Consider the following 18684-nt stretch of genomic DNA (forward strand, 5'->3'; position numbering starts at 1 on the left):
GTGAATGATTTTACATCCAACTTGAACTGGGTATCTCACCAGGACACAAGTAAACAACACAACATTTGTATAAATCAGTGATAATTCTGGGTTGGTGCTTATGAAAGCATTGGTGCTGCTTTGGCAAGAATATCATCTTGCTTGACAGAAATATTTGAAGTAGCAATGTTGGATTTTCTGCTATATATATTCCAAAGAATATTTGCCTTGCTTTCAGAACATTATGGTTCTAAAAACATCCTTGTGTCTACTTTGGTGAAAGGGCCATATGTTTGCAAGTTGCTACACTCCAAATGAATCAGACTTTGTGCAGAACTTGTGCCAATATAAAAATAAAAAGCTCTATCACATAATTTGGTTTAATTTCCTGACAGGATAAGGTATATTTTGTGTGATGGGTGCTAATAAAAATATTTTCTGTAACACAGCAGGTCCAGGAGCTGTGTGGATATATTTTTGGGAGTTTTAGTGTTCCATATCATTCTCAAGCAAGCCAACATCTCACTTAAAATGAGTGAAATATTTCCTTCTTGTCATTGCTATGACTAACACAGAATTCCTGAACTGCTAGTATGTTGACCTTGAATTTTGCCTTTGAATTTATTTTTATGCTGTGATTTGAATAATATGTGTGGTGTTTTCATATATTAAACCCTCAATTAAAAAGAAAATCATCATTCTTCAAAATATATATGGCATCTTGCAAGAGAACTTAAGAGTTCCATATTCTCCTAGCTGAGACAGCATATAAAAGAGGGGGAAATAGGATATGTGCTATATATATTAGGCCAGAACTCATTTAATTGTACATTTCTTGGTGTATAATCCAAAGCTAGTAGTACAAAGTTTGCTTTGTTTTAATAACCTTGATTAAAACCAAAGGAAATAACTGACCAGAGTGTCACAGGAGGTGAAGGTGCTCTTGCAACACGTCCAATAGGACAACTCACAAATCATGGAAAACAGAAACGCCAGGCTCTGCAATCTCTGTTAACAAGCTTCACGATATCTGAATCTTGTCTCACCAAAATTGAAAGGCCCCAAACATTTTTGTTTTAGAAACCCACATGTGCATAATTCTCAAAAGCACAGATAGCTCTCTAGCTTATTACACTACTGGGGAAAAAACCTGAAGAAAAAATTGTATTAAATCAAGCTTATGATAGATACCCTGGTTTGTTTTGTCATGCAGTTTTAAAATCAAGTTTTCTGACAGTTATCTTCTGCTCCACTTTGCTTCAATATAATTAATTTTTAAAAGATTCAATACCAGAAAGCATTTTAATATTTCAAAGTACTGATAAAAAACTCAGTACACCAAATTCTCATGGTGGGATTCTGATTGAGCAAAATAGCAAGCACTATAGTGCCTGGTAGTTTTAATAATAATTTAAATTTTCAGACATTTAAAGGAAGCATTAGTGAATTCTATCAAGAGGTAAAGATTTGCTTCAATTTGCTACAGTTTGTAGCCCCAAAGACTGGATGCAAAGCTCAGTGGTGCAATGAAAGTCTGCATAGTTGTTAGGATAGTTTGGACCAAGGCCTAATAAGTTATTTTCTTTTAATTTCTATGTCTCTGTAAAGGATTTCCTTTTGGTTTCAAACTTTTTTAGTTGGATAAGTTTAGAGCATTTAAGAAAGCACTGTACAGTGCCCAGTTTGAGGCAGAACAGGATAAATTGTGTTTATGTTACTATGAGATGGCTAAGATTCTAGGAAATTGCGTTCAGGGTGCTAAGAAAAATCTGAGAAGTGTCATTTATACAGAAAAGGGAAAATATTTTAAGATATTCATCTTGCAGATAGTTATTATAAAACAAACTTTTATTCTGCTCATTGTAAATATATATTGTGTGATTCCTATCAATATCTTTTCAATTTAGTTTTTTAAAACCCAGGCCTGTAACAGATATTTTAGCAAACAAAATTAAAGTGAGAAAAGCCGTGTAAGCCCTGTATTGGAAATACAGAGTGACTCTGGATGCATCAATTCAATTTTTCTTTTGGGTAGATTTGGTTCTATCTTCTGCAACAGATAAAGATAATGTTGCGTGGCACTGTTTGTCCAAGACAGAAATCTGAGTCCTTCTTTGTAGCTGAGAGCTGAAAAGGCAGAGCGGTTCTGAAAAGCCAGGAGTCCCTTTGGGCATTGGCGCTGGTTGTTGTGAGGGTGTATCCTGAAGGCACTGGTGCAAGTGCTTCAGGAATGTTTCTTGTGTGTGGCTTTTATTCAGAAATACTCAAGTGCAACACATCATTTAAAGCAAGGGCCACTAAACTAGTAGACTAATAAACCAGTAGACTGATAAAGTAGACCAGTAAACCAGTAGACTAATGTAGTCCACTGATCATGGATAATGTGTCTGAAAAGTGCTTCCATAATGAAACATAATGAAAATTGTAAGACCTGTTGGCCTGAACTACCCTAGAGAATGAGTTCAAACAACTCAGAAGTAGCAGAAATACTTTAACATAAAGTTATTAACTTATTTAATTCTTGAGTTGAAAGCAATTTTTTTCTTATATTTCTACTAACTTCTGTACATGTTCATTTTCATTTTTTTTTGTTTACAAGCTGCATCAGTAAAGTAGTATCCTGAATCAATTATTGAATAATACATAAAGAAAATTCAAAATATTTTCTGACCAATCATACAGACTTGCTTTCTATTTGCATTTGGTTTAATGTCCTCTGAGAAGATGATATAATGTTGTGATCATTGAACTTTAAATATCGGTAAATAGATCAAACCACTAAAGGAGCAACAGTAGCACTGAATTTTGTCCTGGGAGCCTGGTTCTCAAAGCTGAGATCTGAATGTAGATTGTATGATCACACCTACATCACTGTCCCAATGTGAGCAGTTATTATAAATGGACCTAATATATAGTGAACAATATTTGCAAAGGAAAATTTCAATACTTAGCTTTCCAGTGGTTAGGAACTACAGAAAACTGAAAGAAATATAAAAACATGACAAAATAATTCTGGAAATGCAGGTTAATTAATGCTTGTGTTTGCTCTAATTAATGACAGAAAATACTGAAATATTCCAGAGTAGATGACTTCTCAAATTATCTTAAATATTATTTATTCTTTTCTTAGATTAATTTGAAGCTTCCATCAGAGGATTCTGACATTAGGGGATTTCTAGATTTTAAAATCATATGCTCTTTTTGGAATGCATATGTAGTGCACATGCCCATTTTTGACTTAAGTTCTTACAGATAACATATATTTCACCTTTACTTAAGCTGTTTAAAATGACAGATTTGCTTTCTGATGTTAAAAGAAAATTGAAACAGAAAGGTACTTTATTAGTTGGCAGATGAAGAAGACAACTGATAAAATGATTTATTTGAATCCAGCTGCAGGTTTCCCCACATGAACCTGAGCCACAAGCTCTTTCTCCAACAGTGGGTGCTTTGAAGGCAAAAGTCATCTGAGGAAAAGTGAGAAGTGAACATTTGGGAGCTCGCGTATGTGGGACACAAAATTCTGCCATAAATTATCAAAACACATCACATCAAAACTCTTGATGCCTATTCATGTTGCACACAGAGCATCCTTACATGATGACTGAGAAGTTTCCTGTTTTTTCAAAGGGCTGGTGTTTTATAGCTTTTCCTTTTCAGGATGTAATTATTCTTTGAACTCAGCTGGAACAATGATCCAGTCTAGCTCATCAGTTGGAAGGATGAAGTAGTTATTTCCTATGAGGACAAAGTGTTTGAAAAGCATGAAGGGTACATTAGGCAATAGACTTCACAGTGATTTACTAAACAAAAAAGGAATGCTGAGGTTTAGGGATTGTGCAGCCACGGGAGTATTTTGGAGAAAGTTCACACTTGTGGCTAGAAACCTGAGCTCAGTGTAATTATTGCTTTCAGTGTATCTTTCTACTTAGTGGTATACCTTTGCACATTCTCAAAATATGCTCGATTTTCCATTCTATAATGAATTTCTCTTTCCACAGAGTAAATGTTGAAAATCACCCAGCCCTTAGCATACCATCCAAAAGCTGACTTTCCCTGAAAATTGTGCATTTATATGCAGTTTCATTCCCACTAAATAGTAATTAAACTATGACATTGCTAAACATTTTGAATTTTCAATACAGCTTAATTGTAATGAGACACAGACAGGAGACAGATTAAATCAGTTCTTATTTCGCTTTGGACAAAAAATTCTTCTGGTGTTTATGTATTGTCTCATTGTTTCCATCACCATCACCTATTGAGGAGGAAGGAGGGAATGGTGCCTGATGGAGATGGGGAGCTGGCCCATGCCTCACACAGGGGAGCCTGTCCCAGCAGCAAGGCCCTCCGTCTCCTTTGGCCTGCAAGCTGAAGGGGAAGGTTCCTCCCAGATTGTCAGAAAACAGGGAGCCTCTGATTTCCCACCCCCAAGTCTGTCTCGCCAGCCACATCAGCCCTTTTTATAACCCAAACTTTCATGGCAATATCCCTGTCTGCATTTCAGGAATGCCAGTATCTCTGGCACTCAGGGGACCAGTATCTCTTCAGGGGTCTATGTGCAAAAAATCTGTGCCTGCACACACACTGATCCACACACCCATGAACACTAAATGTTTGCATATTCCTCCTTAATAATAATTATCAACATATGTAATTATAATTTATCACAATAAATCATCATAATAGAATCACAAAATCAAAGAAGTGTTGAGATTGAAATGGACCTCTAGTCCATTTCTAGCCAAAAGCCCTTATTAAAGACTGGTACAATATATCAGGTTACTCAGAACATTTTCCAGTCAGAGATAATCATTGAAGAAAGGTAATTTTTGTAAAAACTCACCACAAATATTAGGTGTCAGGGACCGTTGTAGGTATCACTGTAACAAAATTAATTAATTTGTTTGGGGCCCATGCCTCTGAGCAATTTGTTTTATTACAAATGCTTGGAAAAGATTGATTTGCATGTACCTTCTTCACTCAGTAATGAAGTTCATCTTTGCCTTGATGTTGAGTAGATGCAGTGATGGGCTATTAAATCTCACTACAGCATGTGGTGAATGCAAAATAGAGCTGTCAGACAGAGCCAGCAACAACAATTTTGCTCAGACTCAGGTACACTGTCAACTGAAAACGTTTAAACTTAGTAAAAAGTATAAATAGATTCACTGATTTTGCCTATTCGGGAGTTGCATCATCTAATGAAGGTTAGAAATCTCTCCAGTGCCGTCTCACTGCATCTTGCTTATGATGTCTCCAACATCAGATTGGCTCAAAGTCCTTTCTTCTCCTGTATTCCAGTCTAGATCACCATTAGCTACAATTTTCCATATCCAAAAGCCATTTAATTTGACAGTGTGGACAACCCACCTGAAAGACCAGACATGGCTATATTTGCCAGGTCTTTAAAAAAAATTTATTGAGAGTTTACAAAATTTCTGAAAGATGTGTCACTGAACAAAAAAAACACAGCTGAAGCAAAAGAAATTAGTCAAATTTGCAGTTCAATATTTTCTATTTTTTCATCCCACATTTCTCAGCTTCTTACCAAAAAGAAAATTGAAAAGAACATCCAATAAATTAGTTCACATTCATTTGAAGTCAGGTTAAAATCTGCCTCCTTTCTCATTAATTTTGGCTGGAAATAGACATATATAAATGATTCAACTCTCCCTTTTCATTTTTTTTACGCTATAAGAGTTCCAGACGTATTAACTGGCACAGCAATCAGATAAAACCACCGAAACTGGTTAATGACTGATAAGATCTTTTTAAATAACTGTTTAATATCTGCTCTGTCCATTTGTTTTATCTTCTTGGGTTTTTAGTCAGGCAACTTGACCCTTTTTTTTCCTGGACAGTCAGCTTATAAACAAAATGATTAATATATTGCACATAAAAAAGTACACTGGCGACATCATTAGCAGAGATAATATGCATCATCTGACAATTCCTGGCTGTCACTTGTGAAGAAGGGATATACAGCCAAGAGATAGAAGAGATATACAGCTTTTAAAACCTTTAAAATACAAATTTATATTATTTTGCATTGAATTCTGTTCATCAACTTGGGTGACTTCTGCCTTCATGCTTGTGAAAGCAAATTAAGAATGGTGTGATCTGCAATGGTTGCAATTAGAAATACTTTACAAATGCTACTTTATTATTTGCTTTATAATTTATAAACTGTTTTAAATTACAATAAGCTCTATTCTGTTTTCATTCCATGTTTGGAATTTCCATGGACATCAGTAGAGCTGTTGAGCAAAACTAAAGAGATGAGTCCTGAAGTTTAGGCAAGTAACTAGGCTTCTTTCAGGTGGAAAAGCGTCAAGTGTACTTTATTTTTTGTTTTAATTCCTTCCATCCTGCCTCTAACTCTACATTTATACACACACTGCACTATGTGCCCAGCAGGAAATTACTATAATTATAAGCAGTGGAGAAAAAAAAAATAAAAAATATTTTATGGAAACTGGGGCTGTATCCCTGTACCAGGTTATACTTGAGAAATTAATTCCCCTGTTAAAATCTCAGAGGACTCCTCAGATTCCTAATATTTATAAATTAGGATATTGTTTAAACAGAATGTTGTTTCTCAAAGTGTTTAAATCTCCCTAATCAACATACTATATCAGATATTTTTAAAAAATGCATATAGTATGAGGTTCCATATGGGATTAGGCACAATGCTTTTCCTTGGCACTCTTCTTTAAATATCAAATTGTCTATTTCTAATACAGGAATTATCTGGGGTGGGGAAAAATTTTTGTTAACTCCTTTTTCCCCTAAACACTACAGTATTTTCATGCTTTTAGTGTAAAACTTCTTAGGAGATTAATGTTTAAAAAAACTTTATTACTTTTTTTGCTTTACTGTCAGAGGGAAACTGCTTGTTCTTCAGAACAGCCTCACTTCTATTGTTAGTTTTATCTTTAATGGCCCTAAATTTTTTTTTTAATTTGTTGGGATTTATAACATGGCAAAACAATTTACTTGAAAAAGTGTTTTCAAAAGTATGAAGTCTGTCATGTCATGAGAAAGTTTGGTGGTGACTGTTGTCATGGGCACACAATATATATTTGCCTTTTTGGCCGCTGTTGTCCTTCAAATGTTTTGTACCTCAATTCATTGCGCTTTGTTTCCCCAACAGTATTTTTCTGCTGTTCTTTCCATTTTGTGTTGCTTTTCCACTTGATCATTGGTGCAGGTTTCTGTCTTATGTTTTTCTTTCTTTCCCCTAATGAGCACCCTCTCACACTCCAAGTACACTTGTTGCTCCATTTTATCTCTGCTCCATCATGCTTACTCACCTTGCTTTTGTCTTTCTTTCTTTCTTGTCTTCTTTGTAGCTGGCGATTGAAATGGCACAACAGCTTTGACAGGCCAGGAGTTCCTCTGGACATGGACGCTGCTTATTGTGTGACCACCTCCTGAAGACAGCTGGGTGGGGCTCAGTAACCTTTGTGTGTGTTTTTCTGTACAGAAATGATGCAATACTTTCCTTAATGCAGGAGCACTGTTGACCATATAGTGTGTATGAGACTGGCAGTCCTGACAAGCTCTTTAAAAGTGTTCTAATATCATGTAGATGTGGTGCTTAGAGACATGGCTTAGTGGTGTGTTTGGTGATGATTGGACTCAATGGTCTTAAAAGCCTTTTTCAACCTAGATAATTCCATCATTCTTTAAATCAAGTAATGTCTGCAACATTGCATGGAGGTGTTGAAAGCTCATGCTGGCCAGTGGAGTAATGCAATTTCCTGTGAAAAAAGGTTTGCCTTTTCTAAGTTCCATCTTTTTGCCTCACATCCTCACATCTGCCATTGTGATAGGGTCACCAAAAAGAACTTAGCAAAATAGTCAATTTACAAAAAATTTATGTGCAGTCCTTTATCTACAGATTTCTACTGTTTTAGAGAAAGTTCCCACCTCCTTTTAAGAGTGTTTTGAACATCTCACAGGGATATGTTTTGTTAAAGTGTGAAAAGAATTACATTAACAAGTCGTCTCAAAACAGAGACTACCCACTTCCAGAGGCTTCTCCAGCCTAAAGGCCAGCTCCTGCAGACATTGGGCTTTGTGCTGAGGGCTGTCAGAAAGATAAATACAGGATTTGCCCTTTGTTAAATGGAGGGTGTCCAAGGGAAAAAGTGGAGATGTCAGCCTTAGTAAGGCAGTCCTATGATTCCTTTTGCCAGTGAACTAATGCATGATTATATTATTTGTAGTCATACTACTTCACATTATTTATACTTAGGAACACAAACAAAGGAATTCACAATAGAAAGGAGCTAATGTTCTCATCTACGATTTAGTATAGTGGAAGCATATCCAAATATCGTTGCTATTTTAAATACTCAAAGCTATGAAGCAATAGCTCTTGTCTTTCTTTATGATTCAAAAATTCCTCTGTATCAGGTTATAAAAAATAACAGTAAAGAAAGAAAAAATAGAGTGAATATTGGAATCTTAATTTGTTACTGAGTGACAGATAGCTTTTATAGGAAAATAATGAAAGCCTTCTATGCAAAGAATGCTCTGCAGAACATTATGCCGATGAAAACAGCATTTACCTTAGTGTGCATTTAAAATCTTCTTTTACAACTGCAGTTATGTATTTATTTTCATTCATCAATGCAAATCATCCTTGAGGTTCTCACAGAACTTTTTTGCATAGAAGAATATTGTACACTTCCTATATAACAGTACAATATAACTGATCAAATAACCATTGACATCCACCAATTATTTGTTGATCCACAGAAGATCTGTCCCAGGTGAAGAAGGAAAGCATAATTACCTGATCCTCTGCATGATCTGCTACATATGTGACTAAAGTGAACACAATAAATATTTCTTTCTTTTGCTTATGATTTGCATTACCAAAACAGTTACAATACTATATCTCAAAAATACCATGGTATAACTGGAAAAGTTCCTAGCAGTTCTTTGAAAGTTCCCAGCAACTCTTTGTGATTACTGTGATCATTTCCCTATTTCTCTTTTTCTTCCTTTCTACTGTACCTATTACTTGTATAATTTAAATGTGTGCCCTCAATAGTGCACAACTTGTTAAACTCCTGAATTGACAGTGTTTGCATAATTGGTATTTGATATGCCAATTACAGATAGAAATCTTCAAAGCTTTTTTCAGGTGCTTTATTTCTACTGACAATGTGATTTTACTACTTGTTGTAGTGTGTTTTAAGTTAAAGACCTTTGAAGAACTGCTGCAAACCAATGAATATCTTCAGTTTGCACTTGACAGCTACACTGGGCGCATCGCAGTAGATCGGCCGGCCCACAAATTATTTAATTCGGAGTTTAAATTATCACTAAAGAAGGTTCAGAGCAGGGAGCCGCTGGATGCTTTGACAGTTTTTACGGACGCGTCTGGAGCATCCCACAAGTCAGTGATGACTTGGAAGGATCCTCAAACTCAGCAGTGGGAGACCGATGTTGCTGTTGTGGAGGGCTCTCCACAGGTTGCTGAGTTGGACGCAGTTGTCAGGGCATTCCAGAGATTCCCTGGACCTTTCAATTTGGTCACAGATTCTGCGTATGTTGCAGGTGTAGTGTCCCGAGCTGAGTCAGCAGTTCTTCAAGAGGTCACGAACAAAAGATTATTTGAATTGTTGAATAGGCTCGTCGAGTTGGTCTCCCACCGCGAGCATCCATTCTATGTCATGCATGTGAGATCACACACAGACCTGCCTGGGTTCATTGCGGAAGGCAACCGTCGTGCCGATTCTTTGGCCGCGGCTGCTGTTTCGCAGGCCCCTCTCCCAGATGTGTTCGGTCAGGCTAAGATCAGCCACCAACTGTTCCATCAAAATGCGCCTGGCCTGGTTCGTCAATTCAATCTGACGCAGGAGCAGGCCAAGGCGATTGTGGCCACATGTCCCCAATGCCAGCATGATCAAATGCCAACCGTGGCCTCGGGGGTTAACCCCCGAGGGCTGGCAAGCTGTGAGGTGTGGCAGATGGACGTAACACACATCCCATCTTTCGGTCGATTGTGTTACGTCCATGTCTCAGTCGATACCTTCTCCAGGACTATCTACGCTTCTGCCCACACAGGTGAAAAGGCAGCGGATGTTCAGAAGCATCTGCTTCAAGCATTCGCTGTCTTGGGCATCCCTAGGGTCCTAAAAACAGATAACGGCCCTGCGTACACCTCCAAGGAACTGCGGAGCTTCCTGCAACAATGGGGAATAGTGCATAAAACCGGCATCCCTTATTCCCCGACAGGCCAAGCCATGGTGGAAAGGGCCCACCAGAGCCTCAAAAAGATCCTGTCCCGACAACAACCGGCAATGAAGGTGGAGACCCCCCACGTCCGGCTGTCAAGAGCTCTTTACACTCTCAATTTTCTAAATTGCTCTTTTGACAGCCAAAATCCTCCAGTGGTCCGGCATTTCAGCAGTCACCAGCAGCTGCAGCCCAAAGCCAGGCCGCCGGTTCTTGTAAAGGATCCGGAGACCTGGCGGACGGAGGGCCCCTTTGACCTGGTGACTTGGGGGAGGGGATACGCTTGCGTGTCCACTCCCTCAGGCCCCAAGTGGGTCCCATCTAAGTGGGTCAGGCCTTTCGTCCCAAAGCAGAGGACCAAGACAGAGGCAGTACCACAGGTCCGGCAAGCGTGTTGGCGTCGGCGGAGGAAGCAACACCACCAACCGTCTTCCTTCTCTCCTGAGCTTCCCCCTGTTTCGGAAGAACCCTCTCCTCCAGCTTCTCCTCCACCCCTTGACCTCTTACACCATCTCTCCTCCTATTCCCCCCCAGCTCCAACCGTTACCCCTCGTATGTTTTATTTAAATTGGTTGTTTGGAGAGGAACCATTTCTGTGATTTCCATATACTTTTACCGCTCTCTTTTCATTCCAGTTGCATCTCCCCAAATGGCCCCCGCTTTGACAACGCTGGCTCCCAACCCTTGTCTGATGATGATGATGCTGACGACCTGCGGACTCCTTCTGCCACCTACGGAGCCGTGGGTCATCCCCCAGCCAAAAGTCAACGTCTGGCGTGCCTTGGCTCAATCGCTAGGACAGGACAGCATCTGCCTGGACACCAGCGCTGCAGAGGACCCGATGTCGTCCTGCCTTGTGGGGATCCCTTTCTCTCCAGGAGAGTTCCCCCCTGCCTTTCAGTCTACCTTTTCCCCTATTTTGGCCCGGAGCCTTACTTTCCTACCTGGTTTTGAACCCAGTAACGCCTGGAGAGACGGAGTAGCGAGGCTGGATCCTGCGCCCTCCGAGCCCACAGAATTACATCTACTCGGTTCCGCCAATTCTACTATTTGTTTTCAGTTTGATTATGCTCTTACCCCCATCGAGAAGGGCACTGAGGTGGTCTTGCAAGCAAAGAAAGAATATCAAGCGGACCGGTGGTGTCGGGCCGTTTTGAAGATCGTCGGCCCTACCACCACCAAGCGGACCCCTTATGCCCTTCCAAAGGGGGTGTTTTTGATTTGTGGCGACCGAGCGTGGGCAGGCATCCCCTCTGGTCTGGTCGGAGGGCCGTGTACCTTTGGCCGGCTGACGCTGTTTACCCCCAACGTCACCCAAATTATTAATTGGAAAAAGACCAACATCACATCCGAATTGGCCAGATCCAAAAGAGATCTTAAAGATCTCACTGAGGACTGTGATGATGAAATTACTCATTGGTCCCATTCAAAGTCGGTTGCCTTTACCATCTTGTTGCCTTGGGTATCGGTAGCCAAATCTCTAGGTGAATTGGGCCGCCTAGAGTGTTGGGTGGCTAAACAAGCCAATCTTACTTCAGCCGCGCTATACGACCTCCTTACAGATGAGGAAATAACAAGGCAGGCGACACTCCAGAACAGGGCAGCAATAGACTTTCTATTGCTGCTCCATCACCATCACTGTGAGGAGTTTGAGGGCCTCTGCTGCATGAACCTGTCCTCCAGAGCCGAGGACGCCAGACACTCAATAAAGAGACTCCATGACCTCGTACATCAGGTCAAGCAAGAAACATCGGACTGGCTGGGGGACATCTTCAAGGGTTGGGGCCTCAGCGGGTGGGCCAGTTCAGTTGTAGAATCAGTTTCCAAGCTTGTTTTGAGTTTGATTATACTTTTAGTTTTGTTCATGTTGATCCGCGGTTTGGTCCAAAAATTAATAGCCAGAGCCACAACTATGGCTGCCAATCATGCCACAATTTCCCAAGAGGAACCTTTCGAGCTGGAAGACCTCTCCTCAGAGGCCGAAGGAGCTGCGGACGAGGAGGGGTCAACTGAGCCGCCCCAAGAACATCTGTGGGCTGGCGGACTCCAGCTCGAAGAAGGCGAAGATTGGCAGGACCGGCCGCGGACATCTTCTTTTTGAGTTATACGGACATTCCTGTTTTTCTTTATTTTATTTGTTAAGAAACGGGGAGATGTTGTAGTGTGTTTTAAGTTTCTCAGTTTGCTCCCCCATTTTATGTACTGTACCCTCCTTTGTTCATTGTAAATGGTTCCTCTCTCCCCAGTTTTTCCCGCCACTGCCTCCTTGTCAGTTAAGTTGCTTAGTTACCGTGCTATTTTTAGTTGCTAATGTTACAGTTTGTATGACCGCTCCTCCCTCATCCCACCTTATAAGTAGATATTATCTCCTCCCTGGGCACAGTCAATCACCCCCCACTCCTCCCAGGTTTCGAGAACCTTCTCCTCTCTGGGGGTTGTGGTTGGCTGTGGTCCCGGGGCCCCTCCTTTACTTTGTATTTATTGGTTTCCGGTGCATGTCAGTTATGTTCAGTACCTCCCTTTGAGTTGCCCCATTGGATAGCTGGGCTCCCCTCCTCTCTCCTCCCCTTCCCTATAAAACCTTGTCACTCCCCTTGTTCGGGGCCATTTTGCTGGTTGGTGCCCCTCCTTGTTGGTGCCTCCGGATCACCTAATAAACCAACTGTTCACCCCCAGCAAGTGGTCACCTCCTTTGTCGTCTCGCGTGCGCAACTCCGAGCTCTTCCACCAGCCCAGCCTGAGGCCAGGACGCCAAAGGGGGCTGGCTTCCTATGCGCAGGGGCGTTGGCCTTCTCACCCCTCGAGCTAGCCGGATCTAGGGCCGCGTACGCCCTCGCGCAACTACTGACATGTGAGAAAGTGAAATTTAGAGCTGAACTCTGTGTTTCTGACCCACGTGAAACAGTAAAATATAATAGCTTTGTCAGATAACTGATTCTTCATCACTGTTAATCATGGTTGGAAAACCTTGTTGACACACTGACTAGGAAGTTATTTGGAAAAAAACCATGTGGGTAGAGGAATCAGAGTCATTTTAGTGAGCTGCAAAACCTTATTCAAATGTTGACTATAGAAGTCCATGCAACTTTAGTGGAGAGCCGCAAATTCATTGCAAGATTCCTTTTAATTTCTTGGAATCAAAGTAGTTCAGCCATGTCACACTGAACACAATATGGAATTTTTAAAAAGAAGTTCTTCTGAACCTGAAATACACCTGCATATAGATCTATATATACATCTGACTGCGTATATAGGTATATAAATATATGTATATATGTATATAAATATATAGCTGTTGTAATCCCTTCAAATACTTCAATAGGAACACAGAAAGCTTAGGTATAGGCAAAATAATATGATGAACAGATTTTTGGTGCTGGAGAGGCATATTCTGCTTTTCTCTTCAGATGTGTTCCTCTGTAATATCAGTAACACTTGCATTTGAAAGCTGGTTTTGATTTCCAGCTGCAGATCTCTGCTTTGCTAGCTCAGCTGATTTTAAGCACCAGGAAACTAAGAAGGTGCTATAAACCTCATGACGCTTCCCTCAATAACTTTTCTCATCAGCACATTCTTCAGCTGTTTTTATTGCATTGCTCCCAAACTGAAGTGGTACTGTAGGTCAGCTGTGATCCACAGAAGGAATTGCTTTCACTGGATTATGTACAGAACACTGAAATAAGGAATATTTTAAAGAGCTCTATAGAGTTTCCTAGGACAAGTCATAGTTAGTTGTTCAGGGAGATTCCACCAAAATATTAGGAAATCCTTTTTAGTTTTCTTTTGAGAGGCTTTATTCAGGAGACAGAGTACTGGAAGTTCTAGCAATTTTTTTTTTTTTTTTACTATTATTCTTACTGAAGTGGATCTTGGAATTGCACTTCTGTATCACCCATACAAACCTCTACCTTGTTAGGAGTCCAAGTTCTAAAAATTATAAGCTTCTTTAGTTCTGCTCTCAGAACCAATTGCTTACTTCAGAGGGACTAGCATTCTTAGTTTGTCCAATTTCTATTTGCATTAACTCGTCAGATGTTCTGCTTCCACAATGGAAAATTCTGAAACTTGTTTCCTTCTTGTGTTAACATCCAGGCCCACTTCTCATATTGCCAGCATGAATAGAAAAGTAGAAATAAAACTCTAAAATACTCATATGCTTCACTAAGCAGGAATGGACTTAAATGTCTGCATAAATACTCTGATGACTTAAAACCATAAAATATTTTATGATTTTATCAACTGTTTGTAGTGCTAGCAAACAAAATTAATTTTTCAGAGAGCTCAGAAAATATTTTCCATCACTAAATTTAGCCATTATACCTCTTAACTACGTCTGTTCAAAAGAAAGTCACAACTTTGACTCTGGACTTGCTATTAGCTGTGTGTGGTCAGTCTGCTCTACCACATGGGTCCTCTTAGCTGCAGCCCTTTCTTGCTCCCTGACTTCTGCTTTGCAGTAAGCAACAGGACTGCATATCTCTTGTATGACTTCTATTTTCTCATGCTTTCCAGAGGGAGAAGTGTTCTGGCAGGATTTGAGTTTTAGGATTAGGGAAGATATGAATTTACATTAGAAAAGGCAGAGTGTAACAGGAGACTGAACAGGAAGAAGTTCCTGAGGGACAAGAGCTACTGATATTCTATTGACCCTGCAAGAGCTCTAGGTCTGTTTGAAACACAAGAAAGCTCTGAGAGATGAGCTTTATCCCATTTGCAATGCACTGTCCATATCAAAAGAGCAGAAATTGCAATCAAAGGATGGTTTGGGTTGGAAGGTACCTTAAAGACCGTCCCATTGCAATCCCTGTGCCACAGCTGGACACAATTTCCACTAACGCAGGTTTCTCAGAGCCCCATTCAATCTGGCTTTGAACACTTTCAGGGATAGCACAGCCAAGACTTTTCTGAGTAACTTGTTCCTGTGCCTCACTGGCCTCACAGTAAAGAATTTGCTTTTAATAGCTAAATTAAGCCTGCCCTCTTTCAGTTTAAAGCCATTCCCCCTTTTCCTGTCACTACATGCTCTCATAAAAAGTCCATCTCCATCTTTCTTGCAGTCCCAATGATCCAATACTGGATCAATCACATATTTGTTCACAGAGATATAAAAGAAATTTGAGCTTGAACTGAAATACTGTGGGTAATCTCTGTGGCTTGGTGGATCCCAAGTGGTCAGCGTGGCTGTGAAGATGTGTTCCATTCTTCCCTATCAGCTGGAGTTTCCAAAGTGCAGTAGGCATCATGCTCACGTTTGTCACACAGCTATAGTCTAGCCAAGAGGTGATGAAGGTACCAGTGGTAACAGGGGCCAGAGCATCACCCACCAGAATGCAGTGTAGCCTCTGGGCCAACTGGAGATGGTGAGAAACATTACTCACACATGGTGAGATGTGAGATCTTAGCAAAGGGTTCAAGACAATGAAGCCTTTGATCAGATCTGCTAGCTTGGGTCACCAGTTAGTCCAGCTAATAGGAAGAGTTTTACTCTTCCACAGATGTCCTCTTCCACAGATTTCCAGGTCCAGCCCCAGTGAGCAGTGTGGAAAAATTTCACATAATTTTTTAAAATAACCCACTTTATGATAGAGCCCACTGGCATGAAAATTCAAATTCAGAAGTTTCCAAAAGTGCAGTTATAATTGTACTTAGTTAACTTGCTTGTGGTTTTGATTCACATCCTGGTTTTGATGCCTTGGTTTTTAAAGAAAATTAATATGTCTGCTCTGGGGATCAGCTCTGGGGAGACTCTGACCACATCTTCTCTGTGACTCTTCTTTAGGTAGTGGAGGATTTCAGGCCCATTCTATTCTACTTGCTTCTGCTCTCAAGCCGTTTTCCAGTACATCAAGTATTTACATGGCACTCTGAGTTTATTTAGACTTGCCAGTAGCTCTCATGCACTGAGGGAACCACTCTGGCTGAAATTTTCAATTTTTGAAATGTCTCAAGCACATTTCTTCTGCTTTTCAAGATTCTATTGTAATGTCTTGGCCTGTGATGTTTTGCACCATGTTTCCATCACTTCAGGAATGTAAGGGGAGAGAAAGACTTTGAAAAAAAGAGATATGTGGGGTTTTTTTCCCAAAGGACACATTTTAATGAGGTTACTTGAAACACATAATTCACGAATCAGCGTGCCAGTATACAGAAATGTGCATCTCCACAGCTGTTACAGTTTGCTTTATTTTGGCTACTCCTTTGATATGTTCAATATTAATAATGAGCCTGATGAAATACTAGGAAAAACAGCACACATAATCCACATAACTCTATTTGGAGACACACAGATTTTATTATAACCCACAGAGGGGCTTTTTAAATAAATGTAAAAATAGCAGAAGTTGGTAGAATTTAAATGTTCCCATCTTGCAGTGGAAACAAAAGGTTAAAGTTTCACCCAAACCTGAATTTCCCAAGGTGCACCAGAGTTAAGAAAGCATTTCTGTAATGTTTCTCCTAGCCACTGTTTTTCCTCTAAAAAATAACCATTTGTAATAATAAATGGACCAGGAACTCATCAATGCATTCAGGGTCAAGATGAATCTGATTTCCACAGAGCTCAAACAAAGAATTTAAGCCAGCTGGAAAAGCAAGTTACGAAAATATTTTTAATGGCAAATTGAGATGATCTAATGCTTCCATTGTTGTGCCCTGGAATTACTGGACCTGCTTCCAACCTCTCCTTTTCTTTGAGAATGTCTCTAACATGGTTGGAGACAGAGATGTCTTACATAGTCTGTTTGTATACAGTGGAAATTAACAAGAAGAGCAAGACTCCTGTATTGAAGTTAGCAAGAGGCGACAGTGAAGAAATGACTACATAGGATGTTTATAGTAATGGATCTCTGCCGCACGGTGAAAGTAATTCTACTTGCCAGAGTCTGTATTTAGACGCCTTTGAAAGTACCCATAAGACACGAGTGTATTTCTGCTAAAGCTTTAATGCAGTAGAGTTCAAATATAAATCATTTGAAAGCCAAAGACCACAGTCTGTAACATCCCTCAGCTGATGGCACTAATCATTATTTAATATTTTTCTAGTGGTTAGAGCCTTCTGTCATGCATAGATGTTACTAATTTTCTAAATGATGCTTAGACATGTTCACAGTACTCTCACCAATGACAGACAGTGAAGGCATGTTCTACTTTTTCTCACTAAACAGTCAAACCAATAAACTCACAACTTTCCTGACTTTCAGGTTTGCAGGATTGCTCCATATTAGTGACAGAGCTATTGCACTGAAGTGTAACTCAGATGAGCCTTTGCTTCAACCTATAGAATCCCGCAATGGTTTGGGTTGGAAGGAACCTTAAAAGCAATCTAGTTCTGAGCCCCTGCCATGGGCAGGGACACTTTTCACCACGCCAAGCTACCCAGGGCTCCCTGCAGCCTGCCCTTGAGCAACTGCACTTACTCACTGGTGGTTTGAATGCCTCACTGAAAATAGCTAGGGGTTTTTCAACTCACTAGAGAAAGGCTCAGGGAACTGTATTTATAATCTTGGCATGAAACATACTTAATAGTCCAGCCCTATATGTACCTGTTCAGATTTTTTATTTTTAGCTATCTCCTCCATTTTGTAATATTTGCAAGTATTTGACTGTGATATGACAGTTTCATTTTACTGGAAACAGTATTTTCTTTATTTTTATTTAACTTAACACCACTGGAAAGGAAAAAAATCTCCAAGTCTCTGTCTCTTGTGTGACATCATGAAATTTTGAAATTCCACTAGGAAATGGTAAGTTATTTCCATAGTTACACCATCTATAGCATCTATAGCAATGCAAATTTGAACTCTCAGAATCTGTAGTTTCAACCATTCTTCCTTCTTCCTTTTCCCATGTCAGGTCTGATCCTTCTGATCTTCAGCCACAAGGTTTGTTCATGTTAACAAAAACAGAAGAAAACTTGGCATACCTTGGCTAAAGCGGCAGCTAAGTCAACATCTCAGGACTTTTAGATTGAAGGTAGCAGGCTGATTTCAGTTCTAAGTGCCCAAACTCTTGTTGCCAATAAAATGGAAAAGCTAGGTTACCTGTCTCAGCAGTTATTTTAAACCTAGCTAGCCACATTGCACTCTCTGCTAGGATGTAACTGTTATAAAAACTAACACACCTCCAAAAGAAATGTTGTTGAGATAGATATCTTTTAAGTTCTTCAACTTTTACGAAAATCAGTGGTAATATTGCAATCACACAAATGATCTTTCATGCTCCTCTGATTTAAGGGTACTCCCAGCCAATATCTTTTATTGAAAAAGTAATTGTAGGGTGTGCAAGACCCATATCAGAACCCCTGTTATCAGATCCCTAGATGTTGCCTCTGCTATTTTGTCTGTGTTCAGAAGAATACCTTGTAAGCTTGTACTCAGCCAGCGTTTTTTGCACAGTTAGAGAAAACACAGAATTTCTAACCTTTCCTCTTCAACACCTTCAGAGGTGTAA

General features: G+C 39.9%; 1 protein-coding gene across 1 annotated transcript in view; it reads left to right on the forward strand.

Moving 5' to 3' along the window:
* The window catches only part of LOC141728650 (uncharacterized), a 37876-nt gene extending 24810 nt beyond the window's left edge, over window positions 1-13066 (forward strand). Inside the window, exons 2-4 of the mRNA XM_074538615.1 lie at window positions 7335-7402; window positions 9184-10788; window positions 10872-13066. Of these exons, the coding sequence (XP_074394716.1) occupies window positions 7335-7402; window positions 9184-10788; window positions 10872-12337 (3139 nt within the window). The 3' untranslated portion in view covers window positions 12338-13066. The remainder of the gene's footprint in view (window positions 1-7334; window positions 7403-9183; window positions 10789-10871) is intronic.
* The last annotated feature ends 5618 nt before the right edge of the window (window positions 13067-18684 follow it).

This window comes from Zonotrichia albicollis, chromosome 3 (assembly GCF_047830755.1).
Source record: "Zonotrichia albicollis isolate bZonAlb1 chromosome 3, bZonAlb1.hap1, whole genome shotgun sequence".
NCBI classification, from domain to species: domain Eukaryota; kingdom Metazoa; phylum Chordata; class Aves; order Passeriformes; family Passerellidae; genus Zonotrichia; species Zonotrichia albicollis.